This window comes from Mya arenaria, chromosome 3 (genome assembly GCF_026914265.1).
Source record: "Mya arenaria isolate MELC-2E11 chromosome 3, ASM2691426v1".
In the NCBI taxonomy this organism is placed as follows: domain Eukaryota; kingdom Metazoa; phylum Mollusca; class Bivalvia; order Myida; family Myidae; genus Mya; species Mya arenaria.
Window position 1 is genome coordinate 26,619,271 of NC_069124.1, and position 14,712 is coordinate 26,633,982.

General features: G+C 39.6%; 1 protein-coding gene across 3 annotated transcripts; it reads left to right on the top strand.

Annotated features, from left to right (window-relative positions):
• Positions 1-1,178: 1,178 nt before the first annotated feature.
• On the top strand, positions 1,179-6,951 carry LOC128227859 (uncharacterized). Of its 3 annotated transcripts, none has more exons than XM_052938760.1 (4): positions 1,179-1,214; positions 3,011-3,921; positions 4,980-5,057; positions 5,778-6,951. In XM_052938760.1, exons 2-4 carry the CDS (start codon positions 3,015-3,017, stop codon positions 6,602-6,604), a joined length of 1,812 nt encoding a protein of 603 aa, XP_052794720.1. In that variant the 5' UTR covers positions 1,179-1,214; positions 3,011-3,014; the 3' UTR covers positions 6,605-6,951. The 3 variants fall into 3 exon arrangements, with proteins under 3 accessions (XP_052794720.1, XP_052794721.1, XP_052794718.1); XM_052938761.1 differs by lacking the exon at positions 1,179-1,214 and adding an exon at positions 2,322-2,547; XM_052938758.1 differs by lacking the exon at positions 1,179-1,214 and adding an exon at positions 2,577-2,733.
• The last annotated feature ends 7,761 nt before the right edge of the window (positions 6,952-14,712 follow it).

Consider the following 14,712-nt stretch of genomic DNA (forward strand, 5'->3'; position numbering starts at 1 on the left):
TCTTCAGTACCAGAAATCGCAATCAGATATTGTCAGATCTTCTTTTTTACATGACATGTTAAATATTAATGCGCCTGGATTACAAATGGGTGTTATGGGGTTTTAATTGAAGAATCTTAAATAAATCGTGGCGAGGAACCGAGGGAAATACGCAGTTATAGATAATTACGCAGAAAATAAAAAAAATGTTGTCAACACTAAAAGACCCTGCCTTACATTACGTACTACAAATAGTCAAAAGGTCCTCAGCCAATTCGGGGTTTCCTTTAATTAATATTACCCTAGATACAGTGTGTGTATACCACGTGATAAATTGTGTCATAAATGCTACGTCAGAAGGCAATATTTTGCTTCGAATGATGAATTTAAACAAAGATAACTATTTCTTCACCATTTTAAATGAAACATAGCGCAGTCTACGCCGCTTACGGAGCCCCGCCTTCGGTCTATTACCAAAGTTTGATTGAGAGTTTAGTTTCTTAAAACAATTCCACAAACCTTTTCACAATACGGCCGTCTGACGGAGCACTGTCAAAACATTATTTTGGAAACAGGTTTGTCAAAGTGTTTGATAAAACTAATCACCTTATCAAACTTCGGTAAAAACACGAAGGCGGGGCCCTTTAAGCGGAATAGACCGCCCTTTGTTTTATTTAAAATGGTGTAGTAAAATAAAAGCTATCTTTGATTTAAGGCTTTATTTTAAGCAGAATGTTGCCTTAAGACGTGGCATATATGACGTCATTTATCAGGTGCACGGTATACACACACTGTGGATAGCAATACATGTGCGAAATGAAAGCAATATTTATGTATCGTAGTTCATAAAGGTGTACTGTCAGTAAGTGTTTAATATGAAACTAGCTCATATAATTTAAAATTTCATAACTTTACATTTCAAATTGGTAATGACAGGCACTTATTAGTTTGTGGGTCACTCAAAATATTTTTTGGAATCGGTTTGTATTGCACATATAATGCTAAAATTATATATATCATTAAATTGACTTTAAAATAAATTTATAAAAGGTTATAATTTGGTTGCTATTAGAAACATGTTTTACTTCCAATTTAACACAGGTTATATCCGTACAGATAAAAATATCAGTTTAGTATAACCTTACTGAGCCGAACCTACTTTCTGGCAATGTTTATAATCTCCCTTTGATATATTTATTGTTTACTTCCTGTACATAGTAAATCTTGGAGTAAAGGTTAAAAAATATTTATATCATTACACTTAGTTTTTATATTATATATTTATATATATTACATATAAGTATAATAATGTTTATTTGGTTTGGTTGTATAATTTACGTGCTACTCACTGCTAGTATAAGAAGGCTTGGATATTATCTATGTAACTAAACGTACTTTTCGTAAATTGTTTTGATCTAGTTTCGATTTAAAATTCATTTTATTACATTTGAAAACAGTAAGATGTTTAGTATATTTAAATGATAGAACTAACAAATGAGTACAATCTTTCAATATAAGATTACATTTTTGAAAACAATAAAAGTAAATCATGTAATAGTTAAAGTATGTTATAGTATGTAAAAGTGTCTGCACAAATGTTGTCTTACATACAATTTAATTTCTAGCGTATGAATAATTGAATAGTGCAAACCCAAACCATAGGTATAGCACAGTAAAGCTTAGTCTTCGTGTCATTGTACATATATATGAAAATGCATACAGTTATCACTACCGAATCATTGCAATCATGCAGTTATTAGCAAGGATACACATGAACAGTCACATGTGAAAGCATGTATTTGCTATTTTGTTTTCACGGGGAAAAAAACTCACAAACCAATGAAAGATTACTCTTTTGGACAAACATCTTTCAAGTTAGTCCCAGTGGTTGGAATGTATAGAATTTGGTTTCCCAGCCTATCTCTGGATATTTTATTAAATGCCTAAACATCCATCAACCAAACTTATAAAATATCATCATTTCTATTGATAAAGTGTTCTACATTCATTTAAAGCAAATGTGATATCCATACAGTGAAGTGTAACCTTACCAAGCTTGACATAATTTCTGGTGATGTTTATCTCCTTTGCAATATTTATTATCTTCTTTATGTTCACCCTTAAACTTGAAGTAAAGGTAGAATTCATTTTGAATCATAACATTCGTATTTATATTTATTTTATTTCGTTAGAGATAAGAATGTTTTCTGAGTGTTTTTGTTTCATTTACAATTGCTTTTTCTTAAAAAAATGCGTTGATCTAGTTTCGATTTTGATTCCATTCGTAAACATTTCTTTAACAGTTAAATATCCAAACTTTTAAACTGTAGAATGCAAATGATACAAACAAACTCAGGAAGCATTATTATACTTTAACGAAGTTCATACATCATATATCCTGAAGTAAAATGGAATTATGGATATTTAACTATCTTTGTGTACTATAAATACACTTTTCTGAAAATGCGTTGATCTAGTTTCGATTTTGAATTCATTCTTTGACATTTAAATACAGTATATATCCTAAGGTTCATTTTGTTAAGTTTATTTATATGAGAGAACTAGCACGTGAGTACAATCTTAAATTATATGATTTTAATTTGAAATTCTAAAACTTTTAAACTGGAGTTATGAAACAATATCGAAGGAAGTGGAAGAAGTTATTGTTTTGTTCCATGTTGTGTGGAACAGAATTATAAAAATAGCGTACATATATTAGTGAATAATTTTAAACCCGTCATGGCTACGGCACGGGTAAGCTCAGCCTTCTAATATCGTACCTTTATATTGTATATACGAAAAAAAAACGTTCTTATATTCATAAGAAATGTATTTCTTTTAAATTGTGGTGAAGGCCGTGAGATATGATAGTTGTTACAATGTAACTAGCGCACAATTTTACATTTATCCTTAAATATATTCATCAAAAACAGAATACAAAATGCATATCGTACACTTTTTAATGTGTTAGGTGTTTACGAATGCATACGATATTGTATATAATTTAAAATTTGCTCTTCTTAAATATCAGGACCATGGAGGTTCCGGGGAAGAAATTGCAAGCAGGACCATCTACAGCAAACACAACCTACTGCCAGCCCTGTGAACAAGATGACGAAATCCTCCCTGCTGAGGCCTTCTGCACCGTTTGCAAGGAGTTCTTCTGCTCAAAATGCGCAAGTCTCCATAGAAAACAGAAGATTTCTAGATCGCACAACCTTCTTGACAAATCCAATATGCCTACATCGATCAGTGGCCACGAGGATAACCACGGATACACAGAGCCTTGTAAGACCCATCCAGAAGAGTCTATCAAATACTTTTGCAGCACCCATCAGACTCTGATTTGTGGACACTGTGCAGTACAGAACCATCGATCGTGTCATGCTGATGTAATATCAGATATATCCAAGGCCTTCAAAGATGACCAAGAGTATGGAGATGTCATAAAAACAATTGCCAGGTTATTTGAGGACATTGATTTATGCGCGTCTGATGTGAAGAAAAACGTTGACGTTGTAGCAAAGTTAGGTGAAAATGAAGTATACAAGCTGAGAAGATATCGACAGGAAGTTAACAAGTATTTTGAAGAAAGAGAACAAGCACTGTTAAAGCTTATAGAGAAGACGAAACACATGGATGAAGAACTACTAGAGTCTCTGAAACCGAAATATACAAACCTTAAGTCCAAGCTAGAAGAAATAAATGTTAAACTTGCAGCACAAGAAAATAACATGATACAGTTGTTTATAGAGACCAAAAAAGCTAAGAAGCTATTAGAAGGTCTACAGAATGACATTGCTGACATTAAAAAGGACAACGTAATTCACCACTACGAATTCAGAAAGGATCCAGCCACAGATCGTCTTATTGCATCTGACACTGGCCTTGGGACTTTAAAACACATTGCGACTAAACCGCACAAGATAGCATCCGCATCAGGTATAACTGAAAATCTATTTAATTAAACTATTGTAAACACCTTTGGTGAATTAGAACATAACAGACAGTGTATAAAGACTTGTCTAATAGGACATAGTCTAAATAATGTATATCTCTCTGTTTACATATACATTACATTCATTGCATGTATCTAAACATGTCAAATGATTTTGAAGTGATTTATATAGAATAAAAGTTATGTACTTCAATTATATTCACTGTAGATATGTTATAGGATTATTATACATTGTTAACAAAGTGAATGAGCAAAATGAACATAATTAACATACAATTACGCTGCATGTTTTGTTATTAAATTACGTTATACAAAAGTTTTTCTCATAATTATAGATATTCATACTCTGGTTATCTGATAAAGACAGTAGTTTACTGAACTTAAAAACAAATTGCGATAACGTTTAATACAGAAGTCCAAGATAGTATCGGTATCTTTATATGAAAAGGGTTCACAATCTATTATCTAGTATTTACAACAGAATTTACGTTCATTACGAGATGAACAAACGCCCTTATTTTAAGAAACTACAAGTGCATTAACTCATAAAGTATTGAAGTTACCATAGGCATATGCAAAATTATAACTTTTTAGGTAGCCACTGTACACTTACATGACGTTTTAAAGACCAGTGATCCTATATTTTAGTATGAATTGAAAAAGCTTAATAAGAGGATAAAGAATATGTAAAAAATGTTACCAAAAAATAATTACAAACAAGCTTTTTTAACTTTGAAAGATAGCTAACAAGGCAAATTGAAGCTTGATTTCAATTAAGGTAATGAACACAATGACAATGCCTGTTCAAACTGTACCAAAATTTCATGGGGTCTACAGGTAGAAAAATATAACTTTAGTACGAATGACTTGGTGAAAGCTTATTTGTCCATCGCATATCTTAACAACTTGATTAATTCGTTAATGCATTTTTTGCTGAACTTTTAAACATTATTTATGGAAAACAAGAAGTGCAATTCCTACAAACTGCAAACAACGCCCCTTATACCAAAAGTTATGACAGTTATGTTTTAAACCACAACAGAGAGCGACCATAGCATAAAAGGACTAACAGTTCAGGGAGATGGCACAAGGGAAACCATGGAAATTTCCAAACCTACAGGTATTGACAGTTATAAATCATCTGAGTAAATGAGCTTTCTTATTTAAAAATGCACTCTTTCTCCTAAACAAGATTTACCACGATTAATAATATTGTTTTAATATTCAAAGATGAATATATGTCGAAAACAATGGTTCTTATGAAGGATACCAAGTTTAATTTAAAAGAAGTAAGTATAAAGCACAAAATTTCAACCCTATGAGACTATAGTAGACCACAGTAAATCTTTTAGCATTCACCAATAATTTAATAGTTTTGCACTTTCTGCTTTTTAATACACGGTTAAAATATTGTTATCAGTAATTTATATTTTCCATAAATGTATTATTTAGTAAGTACTTAAAGATTCATCAGTCAAAATTAATGTTTGTTATACATGTGTATGTATTGATTTTGAATAATAGTGTCACTTTCGTACATATCCACATGATGTGCTATATATTATTTGTCTTATGAAACATTTTTACTTCAAATTGCTATAATACCTAGCGCTGTAATTTTTCCAAAGAGCAATGAACATAAATTAAAAAACGTCGTTGAAATATTTTCAATATTGTAACGAAATATTGAAAATTAATGACATGATATTTATTAATTTGGCATTTTGAAATAAAACCATAATGCTATATGCAAACGATGATTATTTTAACTTTGATATGTTGCCCTATATAACGTTATTGTAATACAGATATTAAATTTACTATAAATAATTCATTACAGTGGATCAGGTCACTGTAGACCTGACTAAATTACGGTTTACATCAGATGTGGGCATCCCAATGAAGTCCCCAACTGACTACCTGGGCTGCCGCCTGTCTAGCATGCTCAAACTTACCGGTTCCAGAATGCTGATAGCTGACTCACACAACAACAACGTCAAGGTGGTGGACATGCAGACCAATAGCCTGGTCTCCCAGATCAATGTACCAGGTGACCCGTGGGGCATATGTCATCTTCCCGGGGATAGGGTGGCTGTTACTATGACCGATAAGGGTGTTCAGTTCCTTGCGACTGGAGGACAACTCGCTATTGGTGACCATTTCAAAGTTGATGGTGACTGCCGAGGTATTGATTACCACGAAGAAAGGTTGATAGTGTCCTTCTACAATGGAAAGGTAGCGGTACTTAATATGAACGGACATGTTATAAGGCAAATAGAAAGAGATGGCAATGGAAATAAACTGTTCCAATGTCCTCTCTATTTAACATTGGTGTGTGAAGATTCGACTGATTTCATCTACATATCAGACGATCGCAGCAACACAATCACTAAGCTCGACATGAACCTGAACATTACCAAGACGTTCCAGGACCCTGCATTGAAAGGTCCAAGAAGTATCACGGCACTCGGGAACCAACTGTTAATCACTGGTTGCAGAAGTAACAACATTATGATTCTTGATTTGTCCACTGGTCAGATGACACAACTGATCGGGAAGGAGGGGATACGAGATCCAATGTTTGCCTATTGCTTTTCACAACAGGGCAAACTTCTTGTCACGGAAGTCTTCAACAATTCATTAAAGGTGTTCAATACAATCGCATAATGCCCGCCAATGGTGTGAAATGGTCCGAAACATCAACTCATTGTTCACTTTCCCCTTGCCATTCAGTTGATGCATTCTAATGAGAATGTTACGTGGACTACTTCAGAAAACGTATTTTTTCATAATGTCATTTGTATTGAACACCGGATCGTTATAGTTCTAAGTAAAGAACACGTACTCAATATGATTTGATGATTTTGCTTTGTTTGCATTAGCAGTGCGTACAAATCCAAATATGTCATCGAAAATATAGCATTAATATTCTACCAGAAGGAAATGTTACTTTATGTGCAATGTAAGTTTACTTTAGCTGCAATTACCTATCTGAAATAAAGATTATCAGTATACATGTTTTCTTAATTGGGTTGGAAGCCATTGCTTGGATTTGTTATCAATTATCCAAAAAGGAACCACTCACTTTAAATGTATGATATTGTACCATGTTTTCGCTGTCTTTTTGTATTTTCTCTTGTCATTGGCATCTCTTTTGATATTTGTCGTAACTTTAAATATCTTAAATCTCCAGGAACAACACTGATACCAACATAGCGATTTTATTTATTTCAGAGTTTTAATATACAGCTTAAATGAAACGGGCCCCAGGGTCTGATATTGTGTTCCAATAATGGATATATGGCATTGACCTGCCTTTATATAAACAACATAGAATTGCGATAGTTTGGCACGACATTACTTGTTCTAAATCTAGTGTATGTTTCATTAGAGAAAGAATTGTCAAAAATATTCTTAAGACAGTATACAAAGTGGCGATCAGTTTAGTTTTCAATTCCTCGGCTATTCTCTTTAAATACCCGCTACAGTTCAACGCACACATATATGTTGCAAAATATAGATAATATAAATTCAGTTCACGACTAGGATCGAAATAGATGAACGTTAGCGATCTGTGACTTCCCTGACCCATTTTTTGGTAGTTTTGTTATGACTTTAACTAGTTAAATAGGTTGCCCATGTGTTTGACTACTTCTCCGTCAAATAGGGTTGACTCTATTCATGTCATGACCAATTGCAATATTCTACGATTCCGAGCTACTAGCGAAGGTCAGTCGTAATTGAAAATAGAATGTTTGTATGTTGATTTTCAACTAGTTGCAAATATATGACTAAGTTTTAGCAGAAATAAATCATTCAAATTATCCTCTTTTTGAAAATTTGGCCATTGACACCACCGTCAGACTGACTAGAATAAGGACAATTAGGGGAACACTCAGGATGTTCCAGTTTCTTTTTGTCTTTCATCCAACAAGCTGCATAAATATGTTGTGCAGCCCTTAATTTGCCTTTTAAAACCAATGAATGATTACCTTTTTGCAAACACTTATTTTTTTGATAAAAGGAACAAAACCATATCGTCTTATCATCTTCAGACTGAACATTATCCAATACTTTGGAACGAGGACGTGGGTTCGAAACTCGGCCGGGTTGAGCTTGTACAAAATACACGTTTCTAAATAATGAAAAACATCCCCCCATTGTTTCTACCCTAATTCTATCTCCCTTAGAACTGCAGCATAAAACGACTTCAAATTTTGAAATGAAAAATGAGCATTAAGTACATTTATCGTCTTCAACGCAAATGTTCACTGGGGATGATGTGTCAAGTGTGCATTACAGTTAATTATCAAATGTTTAAAACACATTTTAGATATAATAGAAAAGCTGTTAATTATTTATGGATTATAAAAAAGGGCGAAATATAAGCCATGTTATATCATAAAACAAACGGCGAATGTTCTAGAAAAGTTTTATAAACGGGGCGTATAATAGTTTCACTTGTGGTGTATGTGCGTGCCGGTGGGCGAGAGGTGTAAAGTATGTTGTCGGATCAATCCTTTTTCGTTTTTGTCAAAGCATCAATAAATTTAGTCAGAATTGGGATAATGTCTTGGACAAGTTCGATAACAAGCCTTTTTTTTTCTTTAGTAACCCGACATTAATATATCGCCCTTTAATTAATGAAATCATCCAAAATCAGTCTTTCAATAAAAGGCCTTTGTCCAATCATTTGAATATTTGAGAATGTGTAAGAAAATAATATCTTCGACAATGGATATAAGCAGCCATATCGCTTAGATCACTCAAGAGTTATCGCCCTTTAATTAAAAGTAATTACCTAAAATCGGACTTGTCCGATTAATTACTTTAGAATCCTCTCTCCAGTCGTAACCACATTTGGTCAAAATGTGTATTTGTATTATAGCTCGTACACAATTTGATAATCAGCCATATCGCTTTTGTCACTCGAGAGATATCACCATTTACTTATAGAAATAAACTGCCCGACTAATAACTTTCGCTGCCTTTGTCTAATCATCACCAACAGAGTGAGTTTTGACAGGATAATCTTGACCAGGTTCGATAATCAGCCTTGTTTCCTCTGTCGCTCCGAAGAAATGGCCCTTGAAATCGCAAATAAACTGTATAAACTGTGTTCTTATTTATAAAAAAAAAAAAAAACATAATTGAATTTGATTTTGATAAAACAAAGGTTAGTTGTGATTATCACAAAGATAATTCCTATCTAAAATATAAGAAACTTTTAAAGAAGTAAACATTAAGCAAATTATTAAAAAGCAAAAATAGTGATCTTCGCTTAATTCTGTTATAAGGGACTTAAAAAGTTTCGAGAAATTGGGGCCTGTATATAAATTTACGTTAAAGTGTTAATGATTGTTTTCAACTTTTCAACCATGAAAATATATGGTAACATGAGGTCCATGCAATTACACAAATTGCTACACGAATATAAAGCGAATCGAAAAGAAATGCCTGTAAAGGGTTTCCATGCCTTGTTTTTTCACTATATCCTACTTTTTTGTATTGCAGCGTTCATATTTTCTTCCGATCGTTATTTTTTTTCTTTTGTTATAGCTTTCGGTAGTTAGCACTGGAAAGCCTTGACAAAATGGCGACGGTCTTAGTGTTAACATGGTAAGAAGACACAACTGCACTTAAAGAAGAAGATAAAAGAAATACCGTGCACCCCCTACTTTTTCTCAATATAATTAAACTGAGAAACATATATATGTTAACCTTACAATGTAGCATCGTAAGATATTACTATGCATTCAGCTTGATGACGTCAAACTTCCTCTTCCGTGTTTGCTTCCGCCATTTCGTGAACAACTTCTAACCGATTTCCCTCACTACCGGAGGTTCCTGTGCTGGACCGGGAGGCGGCACTTTTGCCGCTCCTGCGCGCCCATTTAAACTCGTTCTCATCCGGAACGATGTGAATCTCCTTTACATCGTTGGACTAACCTTTTCGCTGTATAATGTGCTTTTTCTTACAAATTAATAGAAATTAATGAAAGAATACACAAATGTCATCGTTAGGTAAAATAACTGCGTTTTAAAGCTGCACTCTCACATATTGAACGTTTTGACTTGTTTATATTTTTTGTCTTGGAACGAGCCATTTTTTGCGAAAACCCACGGAAACCAGTTATATAAGACTGCTGACAAAAAATTAGATCGCAGATTTTTATATTTAAGTTCAAAAATTGATGTTTTGTGCATTTTTCTTAAATATATAAGACCATTTTCTTTTAAATAAACTATTTACCAGTAAAAATAATAAAATCTCTGCCATTCCATATAAAAAATAAATAAATTCCTTTATTTTTTTTTGGGAGGAGGGGGGGTGGAGGAGGGTGCACATTTTTCATAAACGTTCATATGATGTTAGTGCTTTGAAGTACAACCTCGTGTCTGAGATAAAGTTGTGTCTGTTTTACGTCATTCGAAAGTTGTGCATGGAAACAAAAAAGCAACAACATTAAACAACAAATAAACCTTGTTTACCAATGGCTGAATAAAGTTATTGCTCAAAACTATCCTGTTGTCAGTCTCGTCAGCCTCAAGTTCCAGGGCGGGTAATCGACCTGCACCTAACCATTCGAAATGTAAATAAAAACGGCCATCTTGGACGTAAAAAGGTAAGTTTTTAAACTATAACTCCGTTTTTAGAATAAACTGGAAGCTGAAATAAAGTTATGAACCTGCTCCTAATTTTTTCTCATCTTTTGGTACCTTCGTCGAGTAGAAACTCATTTAAGAACAAAAGTTACATGTGCATGGGACATTGAAACGACTATTATTCAGTTAAATTGTCGCATTTCATTTATGGTACGGCGCAGGGCTAGAAAATTAATGCTAAAGTGGTAAGAAGACAAAATAAATTGTAACCGGTCAAAATTCAGTGTTATAAAAACAGAATAATCAGCACTGTGTTAGCTACCTGGTAGGAGTTATTAAATTTGACATGAATTGTTATTGGTCCCCGCCGTGAAATCCGGAAAAAAATGGCGGGTGGGGTAAGCGGGGGCGGCAGACCAGGGTGCAATGCGGTGCTCGGTCGCAATGCTGCGCGTAAACTGCTCCGGGCATTATCCCCAGTGCTGTAGAATGCCAATGCGGGTGTTTCGGCGGTGAAATCCGTAATAAAAAAAATTGGCGGGTGGGGTAAGCGGGGGCGGCAGACCAGGGTGCAATGCGGTGCTCGGTCGCAATGCTGCGCGTAAACTACTCCGGGCACTATCCCCAGTGCTGCCAATGCCAATGCGGGTGTATTGGCGGTGAAATCCGGAATAAAAAAAAATGGCGGGTGGGGTAAGCGGGGGCGGCAGACCAGGGTGCAATGCGGTGCTCGGTCGCAATGCTGCGCGTAAACTGCTCCGGGCACTATCCCCAGTGCTGTAGAATGCCAATGCGGGTGTATCGGCGGTGAAATCCGGAATAAAAAAAATTGGCGGGTGGGGTAAGCGGGGGCGGCAGACCAGGGTGCAATGCGGTGCTCGGTCGCAATGCTGCGCGTAAACTGCTCCGGGCACTATCCCCAGTGCTGTAGAATGCCAATGCGGGTGTATCGGCGGTGAAATCCGGAATAAAAAAAAATTGGCGGGTGGGGTAAGCGGGGGCGGCAGACCAGGGTGCAATGCGGTACTCGGTCGCAATGCTGCGCGTAAACTGCTCCGGGCACTATCCCCAGTGCTGTAGAATGCCAATGCGGGTGTATCGGCGGTGAAATCCGGAATAAAAAAAAAATGGCGGGTTGGGTAAGCGGGGGCGGCAGACCAGGGTGCAATGCGGTGCTCGGTCGCAATGCTGCGCGTAAACTGCTCCGGGCACTATCCCCAGTGCTGTAGAATGCCAATGCGGGTGTATCGGCGGTGAAATCCGGAATAAAAAAATTGGCGGGTGGGGTAAGCGGGGGCGGCAGACCAGGGTGCAATGCGGTGCTCGGTCGCAATGCTGCGCGTAAACTGCTCCGGGCACTATCCCTAGTGCTGTAGAATGCCAATGTGGGTGTATCGGCGGTGAAATCCGGAATAAAATAAATTGGCGGGTGGGGTAAGCGGGGCGGCAGACCAGGGTGCAAGTGCAAGTGCTCGATCGCAATGCTGCGCGTAAACTGCTTCCGGGCACTATCCCCATGTGCTGTAAAATGCCAATGCGGGTGTATCGGCGGTGAAATCCGGAATAAAAAAAATTGGCGGGTGGGGTAAGCGGGGGCGGCAGACCAGGGTGCAATGCGGTGCTCGGTCGCAATGCTGCGCGTAAACTGCTCCGGGCACTATCCCCAGTGCTGTAGAATGCCAATGCGGGTGTATCGGCGGTTAAATCCGGAATAAAAAAAATTGGCGGGTTGGGTAAGCGGGGGCGGCAGACCAGGGTGCAATGCGGATGCTCGGTCGCAATGCTGCGCGTAAACTACTCCGGGCACTATCCCAGTGCTGTAGAATGCCATTGCGAGTGTATCGGCGGTGAAATCCGGAATAAAAAAAATTGGCGGGTGGGGTAAGCGGGGACGGCAGACCAGGGTGCAATGCGGTGCTCGGCTCGCAATGCTGCGCGTAAACTGCTCCGGGCACTATCCCCAGTGCTGTAGAATGCCAATGCGGGTGTATCGGCGGTGAAATCCGGAATAAAAAAAATGGCGGGTGGGGTAAGCGGGGGCGGCAGACCAGGGTGCAATGCGATGCTCGGTCGCAATGCTGCGCGTAAACTGCTCCGGGCACTATCCCCAGTGCTGTAGAATGCCAATGCGGGTGTATCGGCGGTGAAATCCGGAATAAAAAAAATGGCGGGTGGGGTAAGCGGGGGCGGCAGACCAGGGTGCAATGCGGTGCTCGGTCGCAATGCTGAGCGTAAACTGCTCCGGGCACTATCCCCAGTGCTGTAGAATGCCAATGCGTGTGTATCGGCGGTGAAATCCGGAATAAAAAAAATTGGCGGGTGGGGTAAGCGGGGGCGGCAGACCAGGGTGCAATGCGGATGCTCGGTCGCAATGCTGCGCGTAAACTGCTCCGGGCACTATCCCCAGTGCTGTAAAATGCCAATGCGGGTGTATCGGCGGTGAAATCCGGAATAAAAAAAATTGGCGGGTTGGGTAAGCGGGGGCGGCAGACCAGGGTGCAATGCGGTAGCTCGGTCGCAATACTGCGCGTAAACTGCTCCGGGCACTATCCCCAATGCTGTAGAATGCCAATGCGGGTGTATCGGCGGTGAAATCCGGAATAAAAAAAATTGGCGGGTGGGGTAAGCGGGGGCGGCAGACCAGGGTGCAATGCAGGTGCTCGATCGCAATGCTGCGCGTAAACTGCTCCGGGCACTATCCCCAGTGCTGTAGAATGCCAATGCGGGTGTATCGGCGGTGAAATCCGGAATTAAAAAAATTGGCGGGTGGGGTAAGCGGGGGCGGCAGACCAGGGTGCAATGCAAGTGCTCGATCGCAATGCTGCGCGTAAACTGCTCCGGGCACTATCCCCAGTGCTGTAGAATGCCAATGCGGGTGTATCGGCGGTGAAATCCGGAATAAAAAAAATGGCGGGTCGGGTAAGCGGGGGCGGCAGACCAGGGTGCAATGCGGTAGCTCGGTCGCAATGCTGCGCTGTAAACTGCTCCGGGCACTATCCCCAGTGCTGTAGAATGCCAATGCGGGTGTATCGGCGGTGAAATCCGGAATGAAAAAAATTGGCGGGTGGGGTAAAGCGGGGGCGGCAGACCAGGGTGCAATGCGGTGCTCGGTCGCAATGCTGTGCGTAAACTGCTCCGGGCACTATCCCCAGTGCTGTAGAATGCCAATGCGGGTGTATCGGCTGTGAAATCCGGAATAAAAAAAATTGGCGGGTGGGGTAAGCGGGGGCGGCAGACCAGGGTGCAATGCGGTAGCTCGGTCGCTAATGCTGCGCGTAAACTGCTTCCGGGCACTATCCCCAGTGCTGTAGAATGCCAATGCGGGTGTATCGGCAGGTGAAATCCGGAATAAAAAAAAATTGGCGGGTGGGGTAAGCGGAGGCGGCAGACCAGGGTGCAATGCGGTGCTCGGCTCGCAATGCTGCGCGTAAACTGCTCCGGGCACTATCCCCAGTGCTGTAGAATTGCCAATGCGGGTGTATCGGCGGTGAAATCCGGAATAAAAAAAATTGGCGGGTGGGGTAAGCGGGGGCGGCAGACCAGGGTGCAATGCGGTGCTCGGTCGCAATGCTGCACGTAAACTGCTCCAGGCACTATCCCCAGTGCTGTAGAATGCCAATGCGGGTGTATCGGCGGTGAAATTCGGAATAAAAAAAATTGGCGGGTGGGGTAAGCGGGGGCGGCAGACCAGGGTGCAATGCGATGCTCGGTCGCAATGCTGCGCGTAAACTGCTCCGGGCACTATCCGCAGTGCTGTAAAATGCCAATGCGGGTGTATCGGCAGTGAAATCCGGAATAAAAAAATTGGCGGGTGGGGTAAGCGGGGGCGGCAGACCAGGGTGCAATGCGGTACTCGGTCGCAATGCTGCGCGTAAACTGCTCCGGGCACTATCCCCAGTGCTGTAGAATGCCAATGCGGGTGTATCGGCGGTGAAATCGGAATAAAAAAAATGGCGGGTGGGGTAAGCGGGGTCGGCAGACCAGGGTGCAATGCGGTGCTCAGTCGCAATGCTGCGCGTAAACTGCTCCAGGCACTATCCCCAGTGCTGTAGAATGCCAATGCGGGTGTATCGGCGGTGAAAACCGGAATAAAAAAATTGGCGGGTGGGGTAAGCGGGGGCGGCAGACCAGGGTGCAATGCGATGCTCGGTCGCAATGCTGCGCGTAAA